The sequence below is a fragment of the Symphodus melops genome, assembly GCF_947650265.1.
Source record: "Symphodus melops genome assembly, chromosome: 15".
Classification (NCBI taxonomy): Eukaryota; Metazoa; Chordata; class Actinopteri; order Labriformes; family Labridae; genus Symphodus; species Symphodus melops.
In genome coordinates, this window is record NC_136705.1 from 22,517,170 (window position 1) to 22,529,613 (window position 12,444).

General features: G+C 40.4%; 1 protein-coding gene across 2 annotated transcripts in view; it reads right to left on the minus strand.

Moving 5' to 3' along the window:
- Positions 1 to 12,444, minus strand: part of eys (eyes shut homolog) — a 176,142-nt gene that overhangs the window by 47,414 nt on the left and 116,284 nt on the right. For both annotated transcript variants that reach the window (XM_079363047.1, XM_079363046.1), the window contains 4 exons: positions 10,382 to 10,532; positions 10,033 to 10,145; positions 9,488 to 9,738; positions 2,328 to 2,504 (listed from right to left, as the gene is read on the minus strand). In XM_079363047.1, coding sequence (XP_079219173.1) covers positions 2,328 to 2,504; positions 9,488 to 9,738; positions 10,033 to 10,145; positions 10,382 to 10,532 — 692 coding nt within the window. The remainder of the gene's footprint in view (positions 1 to 2,327; positions 2,505 to 9,487; positions 9,739 to 10,032; positions 10,146 to 10,381; positions 10,533 to 12,444) is intronic.

Sequence of the window (12,444 nt, forward strand, 5' to 3'; positions counted from 1 at the left end):
TTAAACAAAGAGTGAAGTCAGACTCCTTCTGGGTCTGTAGGTCTGAGGTCTGTTTTCACGCTAACGCTGTCACTCAAAGGTTCAATCACATGTCATGGCATGCAGGTCTAACAGGCGAAGAAAGACGGCCCCGCCCACTGACGCTCTAAAGAGTGGCATCGCAAGAGAGGCAACAGGAAGTCAAAAACAACGAAAGACTTTGGTTTGGTCTGAATACTAAATCATCTTTGGGATTTATTTCTATATGATGAAAAACATCGGGTCTAAAACCGTCTCATGTGTAGCCAGCCTTAAGTCTCTTAAAATAAGACATAACTAACTAATAATCACATTTACAGACACTTAAAGCTTAACATTTGGACATACTTTTGCTTATTGCTTATTTTTGCTTATTATTAAAAGCATTTTTTGTTTATTTTTTATAAGAAATTCAATGATTCCAAAAGCAAAGACTTGAGCGTCTGTAGTGTATAAAACCCACAAAGCAAAAAGACCACAATTTTCCTGCCTCAGCTTTCCCCATGCCCTGAAAAAATTACCCCAGATCTATAGTGACTTCCTCTGATCTAAAAACAATGCTCTATTGTTAGGAAGGTCTACTCTGTGGCAGTAAGGACTACCTTTCCAAATCTCCCTCTGAAACAAAAGAGAGTGTGTCTATGTTTGTGTGTGTGTGTGTGTGTGTGTGTGTGTGTGTGTGTGTGTGTGTGTGTTTGCAGGTGTGGGAACAAAAGAGTGGGCGAGAGGCAGACGTTCACTGTAGAGCTCTGGGTGGATGTTAAGGGTCAGCCTGAGCCCCTGTGCCCCTTGAGACCAACCAGCTTGTGACTTCTAAGCAGGGCACCTTTTGTGTGTTCGAATTTGGCTTAATTCCACTCAAAGAAAGATAGATAGATACGTTATTGATCCTGAGGGAAATTCAAAAGTCTAAGTGTTGCCCATTTCTCACCTCTTCTCTCGTTCTTTTCTAATCACGTAACAAAAAATCATTTTTCATTGAAGACTTTGTGTTTATATCTCCAAAATCTTCCTGTTTCAATCTGTAAAAGTAAAATACAATCCAATCCTGTTAAATTGTGTGAAAGTTGCATAGATAATACACACTCTCTCTGTGTGTTTCTTTGATTTCTCTCCCGTACCCATGGAAACACAGGAGAGATGAGCTCATGCTGCTGGTATCCTCAAATGACTTCTTTTTATCGACCTGGAAACTTTATTATTATACTGCAACATTTTCATGAATCCATTTTACTAAAATGATCTGAAATATAACAGGATATCTATTTTTAAATACACTCTTTGTTTAAGTCTATTATGTAATCATCCTCTACATTCAGAATATTGTTATCAAAAAATCGTTATTAAAATATGTTCATGAAAGCAACACAACTTGAGGAAAGTGATGTAGTTTATAGAAAATCAAAGTCTTAATACAACTTTTATCTCAAAATGTTTTCCAACATTATTTATACAGGCTGGTTGTGGCGCAGTTTCACAGCCAGACGGTGGCTTACTGAACATCTTTTGACGTAAAGGTCACATATTCTCCTCCTCTTCATCCAGTTTAAATAAGTCTCAGATCTCCCTAGAACATGTGTGTGAAGTGCCTTGTTGTAAATCCACTATGATCCTGTGTTTGATCATGAGTATAAACCATTTCAAACTATTTCATCCCTGCTCAGAGCTGTTTGTGTGTCCGTAGCTTTAAATATGTAAATAGCTGTGTCTGGCCACGCCCCCTTCTCGCTCAATGTCCTATAGTTTACAGTGAGAAGGCAGACTCAGAGGGCAGAACATACACCTAGCTGTGGGAGTGTCACCCACCTGGGGGAGGAGTTGCTGCACTTTGTGACGTCCTAATTTAAATAAACATAAACATCGATCTTTTTAACTAAGATATACATCCTTGTACAAGTGTGGGCAACAATTTTAATTTCAAAATGGTTCAAATTTTGCAAAATGGCATTATGAAGACATTATTCTAGTCCCACCTGGTTAGAAATAATGAACTCCAAAAAATTGACTGGACTCCCGATCACAATGCTCTATTTGTTCTCCCAAAGATTGCAGAGCAACAGCAACACATCAGCTGCTTACTGTCCAACATAATCATCATAAGAGGCCTGTTTGTTTATTGAGATTATCACACCACAACTTAGTGCACTCATAAGAACCCACGTAAGGAAAACGCTATATGAAAAGATATTCACCTTGGGGACATATACAGTATGAGGAATGTATATATTTTTCCTATTACCTTTGTGTGAGCTTGCTTTCTAAAGCCATTTGACATGATTGCTTTAAAGAGTGCGAGAGCGTGTACTCACTGTAGAGGATGGTGCCCTGTGCTGATCTTGTTTTCACCGTCAAATAGAGAGTAACAGTGGTATCCTCGACAGAAGAGGGTAGATAATTTCTGGCACCAGCAGGCCGGAGAAAAGATCCAAGTGGCTGCAGCTCCAAATAAGATGTGCCATCAAACGAGGGTATGTACACTGTGGTATCTAGGAGACAAAGTGCAACATAAAGGTGAGAAGGAGTAAGAGAGAACAGTAATCCCAAAAATACTTGGAAATGAAACATTTACATTTATGCTCGAGGATAAAACACAATTACACTTCAATCTAAATGAAGGGTCTTGCCCTGCAGAGCTTTTGTTAGTCAACAGAACAGCAATAACTGTCTGGTTTGTGCCTTGGCAGCACTGATAGCCTGGCTGTGAGCAGAGTCAGGAGGGTCCTGTCAGGGCTGTGTGCTACTGTGTTATTTCCCACTGGATGAAAAAGGAGTTTGACTTTATGGAGAGGTGGAGGAGGCATCCGCTCAGGTCATCAACTCCACCAGCCAGCGATGATCTGTTGGCTTTTACACAATGGACACGGTACACCTGGCGGATAGCTTGCTGTTCAGGTGTATGACAGTTGATTCAAAACAGGCGGCCCCTGCCTCAGCTCAGGGGATTCTGCCCTCCGAGTCCAGCCCTCACGGAAAAATTCAGTTTATACTCAGGTGAAAATATACAATATGTGTCGGGTTCAAAAACTAGTTTTTCGATTGTTAGGAGGAATATGAACATCCTCCCAAGACTCTTGTGATCTCTTGTGCTTTGATGTTGGATCAAATATATTTGAGGCAGAGCTGTGAGTGACTGACAACAATTACAAGAGAGCAGATGTTAAAGAAAATATGAAGAATATTAAAGAGAAACCTTTTCCATTTCTAACAGTGTAGTGACCCTTTGAAAATGGAGTACACCCTGGGGGGGGGGGGGGGGGGGGGTCCACTACCCTTGAGCAGTTTGGTCATAGTCTTGTTCAAATGATCCAAAATTAGAACAGATGAGCTTTCACTCTGGCCAAAATCCAAAACGTTTGTGTTCATATAATAAATATGTTAAAAAAGACACAAAAACAACAAAATACAAATGTGTATGTTAAAAGTTATTTCCCACAGGCTGACAATGATAAATTGATCTTTTTATGTTGTTGGCAATTTCAGAAAAAGGTTCATAAAAAACTGGTTTGATTTTAAAGGCTCCAGCAAATTACAGGAATCACATACTAGATGCCCACTACAAAGCTGGCAGCATCTAACTAAAGGTTTGGCAAAGCAGGAAGCTGACAACCCTTCATCAGGCCCTTTTACTGTCAAACGCAGTAAAAGGGCCTGTTGTTGGTCAAAATTTACCAAGAAGAAACTACCACAAATAGGACTTTAAATGAGGAAGTAAAAGGAGCACATCTTATATGGATTAATGTCGAGGTCTGGTAAAAAGTTGTTGAAAAGACATTACTGGGACAAATCTGAGCTCCCGCCCCTCATTTTATTATTCCTACCTGGCTGACATCCCACATCACAGCTTCTAGAAGTGAGGACAAAAGGTAATGAGCCGTAGAAGGAGGTCATGATCAATACCGACAAAGTCTGAATAATTTACTGCCTCACTGGTTTCCTCTTTTTTTCCTCTTCTGTCTACTTCCTTCTTGCAGCCATTTGCTGCGTAACTAATTTTTGTGATCACTTACCCCTCAATTGAATGCTTACATACTTGTAGTAAGTAAGGAGTGTCTTTGGCAAGGTCCTCGACCTACTGTGTCTTCTTTGAGGGGACTATTCATCATGGCTTAAAACCCTGACATACCCAGATGAACTGGCTTTATCTTGACAAAACCTCTTATGGTTGGCTACTTGATATTAAATGCTCACACAACCACCAGAAGCTGGTCTGGATTATTGCACAAACTTGCAGCCACAGATTCCCAAACACGAAAGAGCTCACACATGTCGAGCCTCTTATGTACAGGCTGCAACATACATCCTAAATCTGACTATGAAATATGTCTAAAAGCTGCTTTGAATAGAAAGGTTTAAACAAATCTATTGAAATGTAGTGATTGAGCTGGTATGATGATAATAAATGTGTGCAGGCAATCGCTGTAAAAAGCTGAGGCATACAAATCTGTTCCAGTAATGCATCTGACCGTGTGACACCTGACATTTATGCTACAATAGGGGATTGAAGATTTGCTGGCGAAGGAAATGTTGCTATCACCAGTACTTATTGTAGTCTTAATCCAGCACTGACTTTAGGACCCGCTGCTCTCTTGCACTGTATGTACTATGAGATGCCGGTAGCTGTAACACCAAAATGTAAACACACTCACTTTAAAGGGAACTTTTCCTCTGATGGGGAAGTAAACACACAGCATGAATGAGTGTGTCTGCCTCGTCACTGTCAGAGTCTGATGACCTATTCTTTTTCATTCATACCGCGTTCTGTCATGAGTATAATTCATGTGCCATCTTTAGCTTCGTCGATCACTCTGTCAAAGCCACTTTTGGCCTCTTATAACTTCTTTTCACAGCTGTTTCCGTCTCCTTTCTCCTTTTCCTGCAGTAAACGCACAGATGTCAACCAGACTTCATGCTGTGGATCTCTATGATTATAGTTCATCTTAGTGTTAGTAATGCAAGCTGCGCCACGATAGCAACCGCCTCCTTTGCCTAGTAACGGTTTGTTTTTCTTAACAATTGTGTGCCATTGAGGAATATCTCAGCATAGCTATAGGCGTTTTCACATTAGGAACTTTGTTTCGTACGGTGCCCGAGCACAATGGCTCCCCCACTAATCTCTCCCATGCTGGTCTGCATTCACATTAGTAACATTGTTGAGTACACTGGCGCATGTACACAGTCTGAAACAGCAGGTGGCAGTATGCACACTATCGTGATAATGTGAAACCCTAACAAGGTAAGTTACAATTTTAGTACACATTGAAGAACATTCTATGCTAACGAGTAGCAGATTAGGCCTCCATGGACAACAATAAGGAGGCCTCAAAGGCTCGTGAATGTGCATCATGATATTTTTATTAGATACCTCCAGATGTGACATCATGAGTATTTCATCTATCGGTCAGAGACAACACAAAGTAAGGACCAGGTTGCCACCTGGCCAAGCTGCCATGAAAACACACGTTCACAGATGTTGTCAGCATGTACACAGCCTCTGGACTCTCTGTCTGCGGGCTAACAGGAAGAGTGTTGCAAAGCACATTGCTGCATGAGTGCTCAGAAGAGATTGCACACTGTTAAAACCTGAGAGACCCGGCTGCTTTTGAGGAGGAGCGAATTTAGTCAAACTCAGCAGAAACGTCTCCGAAAGGCCAAGTGCTGGGTTTCAAAGGAAAAGTTTATGAGTGTGACAAGTTGAGGGATAAGAAGGTACTTACTTTATGGTCATGGAGGGAAATGGTTGAGGGTAAATCCCATTACTTTTTCAAATATAAGTTATATGAAGGGAAAAAAGGAAAAAGGAAAAGTTGTGAGAACGAATGATCAAATCAAGCATGAAATCTAAAGTCACAAATTAAAGTAAAACATTATTAATCGTGGCATACGTGGATTACATTAAAAGGTTAGACTGTGTTATAGCTCATGATTATGTAATTATGAGACCTTCAGTGACAAGATTTACAATTTCCATAATGTAATTGTGAATGCCTGAAACAGCTGCCACGGTGTAGGTAGGTGATGGACACTACTTCAACCTGGCCCACACTAATAGACCAAGGGCCTGACCAAAGCAGCACATTCAAGAACAGGCAGAGTCTGACTCGGAAAACTGGAAATGTCTTGTAGTCAAACGTGACTTTAGAGTTAACAAAGATGGCCAACGTCTTTCAGGAAGAATCTGTGATAGTTTTATGACTGCTTTGAAGAGAAAATTCCCAAAGAGAAAATAAAACAGGGGCTGAGTGGAGGAGACGGCTTGAACATGGGTTGTACATGAAGCTGGAGCTGTGGGATGAGTAAAAAATGATTCCCTGTGGTTGATGTTCTTCCTTCCTCAGTCAGCTTTCTTCCCAATTGGCATTTGTTTGGTTTCATAAGATAATCCACATGCTGTGTGCTCAGCCCTCCTGAGCAGGATAGTTGAAATACTGTCTAAACACAAAAAGCCCCAAAATCACAAGAACTAAACAACGATATTGTTTCTTTTTGTGTACTGTATATCCTGTAGGCTATTATACAAAAAACATTATAAGCTTAGGTTGCATCTTTAGCTTGAATCTGGTTAAATCAACAATTAGTACAAGGTCAGCTTTCAGCAAATTTGGCCTTTCATGTTATGAATATGCTACACTGATAATTGGTAGCACATTAGTAATCTGTATTAACCCGGGTGCTAAATTTGTGAGGAATAAATGAATGAATAAATAAATGGGTGAATCAATAAATGATAGAGTTTCTTATTTCAACTTTCTCTTCACAAGTTATCCAAAGCAGCTTAAATAATTGGCTTCACAAAGCAGAATCTTTGTCATGTAAACAGAAAAGGGCGGAGGGGGGAGGGCACCGCTTTCGATGTAGCTGTCTCCCATGGGGGGAAAAAACAAATGAGAGTGAAGTCTTAAAAATAGCATCACTATTGTTACAGTGCCTGAAGAGACAAATAACATTTTCCGCGTTTGCTTAATCACCTGAAAATTACCGTTTGTAGAACACGTGGCGGAGGTGTCAGGTTAAGGTGTCAGGTGCACGCAGGCTGCTCAAGCCACGTTAACGACGAACATCAGCTCTAAGCGACATGCTGCCAGATTTACATGTAATGTGTAAAAATAATCAGCGTCATGTGTGGGAAGGTAAAAATCAACCCAGTGTTTATTGTAAATACTTGATATGACATTAAGAGTTCTTGTTGCCGAAAAAAGTCCCCATGTTTAAAATGTGACTCTTGGTGGCCACTGTTTAGGTGCCTTGCTAAAAACCCCTGAATGAAAGCATTGCAAGTGCAACAACCTTAAAAAGGACAGGTGTGATTTACCATGTGAGGGGGCAAGTGATCAAAAAGGCAGAAAGCCTCACAATTCAAACCAACGACTCTCCGGTTTGATTCCGGCTAAATTTTTGGATATAATAAACATAACAAATGGAGGCGAACAAATAGTGACGAAACTGAGAAGAGCAACTCAAGGAGCATGGACAAGAGTACAGAAAGAGGAGGTATAATCACTCCAGTGTTTCTCCCACATAGATGACACTTGGACCAGCTGCCTAGGTATCATCACGGTCACCCAGGTATATTTCATGACCTCTATTTCATCCATGGCCGAATGTAATCAGCAAAACAGAGAGAAACACAGAGAGGGGAAAAAGAAGTCTGCAGGTACTTTTATTGGCTGCCCAACATGGTATTGTCTGTATTGGGCATTTGTGTAAAATCTCTCTTTTCCTACCAAAACTGATTGATAATCAATGCTTGCCTAGGTTTGTAAAGCTAGTAAATGATTAGCCTGAGATAATTAGCATTTAAGAGATGATTAGGTGAGGGACTAACTCGATTTTCCACACAGTGAAAGAAAGCTAAAACCCTTGATCAACTTATTATAAGAAGACTCCAAACACATAACTGGGGGTGCCATGCTCAAGGGCACCACGGCAGGAAGTGATCAAGCACTTCTCAAGCTACCAGGCCAATTTCCCAGACTAACTTTGCTTCACGACTTGAACTGGCGGTCCTCCCGTTCCCAATCCAAAACCCTACTGACTGAGCTCTTTATTTGAGCATTGAAACTGTGTTTGAGGTGTAATCCGATACTTGAGCTAATCCAGGGGAGAGTAACCTCGCTAGCTTAACACTATGTCTGCAATATCTCTTGTGAGTCTTGTGAGGAGCCTAATCAAGCAAACAAACTATTTTTTTTACAATCTCTGCTGCTCCTGCTGTTGACAGTGACTCAGGATGTTACAATAGCAGGGTGGTGTTATTTATGCTTCCTGAGAACATCACGTACAGCAAGAGGAACACAGGAGAGGACGTCATTGGCAACCTAATAAGAGCACCCAGAAGAAATCTGGAGAGCAAAAACTTCTTCTCATGCGAGTCTGTGAATGCTGCTTCCTTAACGGTGTCCCAGTGTTTGATACAAGACTAATATTAGTGTAGGGACGGGGCTGTAGCTGAATGTTGAGACAGAGCAGCAAGGTTGTGCACTCGCTCCCAGAGAGCTCTTGAGGTGAACATGGACACAGTGACGCTTCAAGCTGCTTATGTGGATCTTTCGATTCATTAATCATATCCTGAATAATTCACATCACTCTAAATTCCTAAAGCAGTCGACTCTATTCTCCCTCATAGTGAAACCTATTAGCTGAAGAGGCTCAGCATATATTATATTAACCCACATCCTTTGTTAGCTGGCCCTTGATGGTTCCACTTCGGAGGTCACAGTACGATGAGTTCTTTGAAGCCTTATGCTTGTGTGTGTGTGTGTGAATCTTTATATATAGCTTTATTACTACCACTATGTATTTGTATTTTTATAACAGTATCTACGGTATATCTATTTCTCTTTAAATCTTTTATTGGTATATATTTATCAGAGCCTGACAGATTAATCGGACAGCCAATAATATCGGCCGATATTGGCGTATCCAATTACAATCGATATGGAGGGATCGACACGATTTATTTATCTATTTATCTGATTCTATCAATATCAATGTATTCTTATTAATATCTCTGTCCATATTGGTTTGCATCTTTCTTATCAGTATTTCTGTAAAAATCCGTTTTTATTTATCATTATTACTTCTAGTGATTTATTTTTATTTTTTACTGGTATCTCAACATTAAATTATCTATATCTGTATTTCTATTCATGTGTTTTATTTATTGGCATTCTTATTAATCTGTTTGTTTCTCTGTTTCAGTTTGTACTTAGCTGCTTGTCTAACAATAGAGATTTCTGAATCTCTGTATTTCTATTTATCAATGTGTATTTCCATGTATTGAAACGACCTATCTGTCAGTATCAATCAATGTTTTTATCTGTATCTATGAAACTGTCTCTGAGTCTTTCTGTCAGTTGTTATCATCAATCACTATCATCTACCCGTCTGTCAATCATTCTTTCTGTCTTTCTTTCATTCACATGGAAAAACAGGAAGACACAGAGAGTAGGCACATTTTTTTTTTCCTTACCTTTTTCACAAAAAGTTCCAGTAAAGTGAAGCGTGCAATGACAGACCGGCAGCGGCTCAGCAGACATCTGCAGCTGATGACATGTTCCTCCGTTTCGGCAAAGACCCTCGTGGCAAAGTCGAGGTGCTTGCGGAGGATGTTTTGGTGTCTGTGTGGGAGCTGCCTTTGCTGTCTTGTTCGCTGTGTTGGCGGCGGTTGATGGAGTTGTCAAACTTGGCAAAGGTGGTGTGGAGGCTTCTGTGGCATGCAAACTATAAATGTAAACATTGGATAAAAGTTTGAGGGTGGGAGGCAGTGTGGCGGAGGTGTGTCGCCAAACAGCAGTTTGTTTCATGCTGGCGCTCAGGGGCGACATCTACTGGATCAAACAGTAGCACATTCTTCCTTTAAAATGTTGACGCTAGATTTCTGGGACAGAATTTCCTTTTCATCACAGAGAAAAAGAGGACAGAAATGCAGCAAAGAGAAAAAATCCTGAAAAACATGAAGAGGATTTTTCTAGTTTGAAGAAAATAAGCTAACGCGATTAAATCAAAAGACTTTACCTGCATTGGCTTATGTTACTGCCGGATATTGCGTCGGATGTGTAAAAGCTCCTCCTTTTGTTAATTTGAATGATTTCAATGCAGCCAGTGTGGTTGTGGAAAGGCTTGGCTCTCTACATGAAAGAAAGAAAACAACCTTAAATAAGACAATTCATCACCTATGGCAGTTACTTTCCAATTCTTGAAACATTTGATTTTAAATATGGTAACTTTATATTTTTTAATTGCCCCTGGGGGACGAATAAAGTTTTTTAATTGAATTGAAGTTATAGTTTGTCACATTCATGTAACTCAGCTGACACTTTTGTCTCTCAGAACATCCAAAACACTGAGTTGTTAGGCGTCTTACCTGATTGGGTCGATATCGTTGAGGCAGACCACCTGTGAAGATGTGGTTTGTTTTCTTTATCATGTCTCCCAGCCAGTAATTGCTTGCTGTGCTTTTGAATGTCTCATGACCAGAGAGAGTGAGCTGCGCTTCACAAGGTGTAAGATGTTGTCTAAAGAAGAGAATGGAGGAATTGTGTTAAAAAAAAAAAAAAGAAGAAGAGGCAAACTGTTTGTTGTTTTTTTTATTGATTGGTTGAAAAATATGTTGTTTGTCTTCTTGAAAAAAAGGGGAATCATCTTGTATTCGGGGTCTAAACGTAACTGATGTTCACATCAGTAGACGTGCTACTTATCTGTAAAGAGAGTATACCGCTCACCAGCCGGTCACTCACACCTGCAGGGCCAGGTGACGCAGTGATTGAGCAGAACAAAGTGGCTCAAAAGTAGGTCATGTTAACCGACGATTTTAAGATAATGGTTGCTAATGCAGCACTTTATCCCCGTCTAAGAAAGATAACAGTGGACGATGTGCTCTGTACCCTGCAGACACATTCTGTTCTCTGCTCTGCTGTTCTTAATAATCAGAGAGAGAGAGAGACATGTCTGCTGTCAGGTCTCTCCTTCAATGCATAGAATATGGCACAACAGACTTGTTTAAATGGGAGTTTTGCTTTTCTATGTGACGTTGTTAAACTTACAGCTGTTGAAGATTGTCAAAGAAGCAGGCACTAAAATGAAAGAAATCAGACTGGCAGACGCCCCTCAGTGTATTATCTCTATTTACAGATTCTTCATTAAATGGACAATCTTGTGGTGCTGGTAGCCTTTAGTGGTTAGTGCTTGTGCCGCATGATGACCCACTCTCTCTCCCCAATACTTGACTCTATACCCCGTCCTATCACTTCAAAATGACGGCACGAAAAGCCCCCAAAATTAACCTTTAAAAAAGCAGCAGAAGAAGTGTTCTTGTTGCTGTTTGTAGTACATATGTAGTGCAAGCTTTTTTGACCAATTAGGAATCAGGGGGCTTTGGTGTATACAGGGAGAAACCATACGCATGGACAGCATCAAACAGTCGGAACAGTTTCCTATTGGGCTTTATTTATTTGTCTCGATATACAGATATCTGCTGTAAAGTGAAGCTAACAGTCAGTTGTGGATTGAACATTTCAACATGAGAAATGAATCTGCTTCACACTGCTTTGTGAAAGCCAACCTACTTGGTCTTTTAATCCAGGTTTTTTTTTTATGTCATGTCATGTCTCTTAATGTCGAGAGAAGACAGTCTTATTATCATTATTTTTAAAAATGCATGTGTCCGTTCTGTCTTTTTAAAATCAGGACCATTTCACAAAAATATACCCAAAAATATCTCCTGAGCTGAAAAGGTCGGAAAATTAGTGGCCTTGATAAGAGGATAATTAATTCCCTTTTAGAAGTACTTCTGGCTGACGTAATAACACCACACACTGAGACGAATCCTGTCCTGATAGAAAGAAAGGAGGCTTGATAGAACAAAGTCCAGCAAAGTTATCCTGCAGAGCTGAAACAATCTTTTCTTTGTAGTGATCGATACAAACTTTTGTAACTCAAACTTTATCGTCGCTAACTTTCCTCGGACTAAGAAGCGTGAAACACTGAATGTTCAGATTTATAAACAGCTGTAATCGTTTTGTTTACATTCATTAATCACAATCTCTGTCTGAGCTGCCAAAGCAGAATTCCAATTTGTTTTCTCTCAAACACCTTCACTCAACTATTTTGGACCCACCCCACAGCCATTCATAGATTTCAAAAACCAATCCTCCTCTCTGAAACAACTGGGGAGATCAGATAATTACCTAAGTGCAGATTCTGGGCCGAGCATGTGCAGCTCGAGGGCACTAAGGCCACAGATGCTCTGACTCCCTTCCTCTGTCTCTTGGTACCTCTTGTTTCCCGAGTGTAAACTAGGAGCTCCAAGAAGCAATCTAGTCTGATTTGTTAAGCCTGTACTTTGCAGGCTGTTGCATACAGCGACTAAACACTCGGGGCTCTGACTCGGAGCTGCATAAGTCCTTCCTCTAGAGCCGGCGTGGAGAA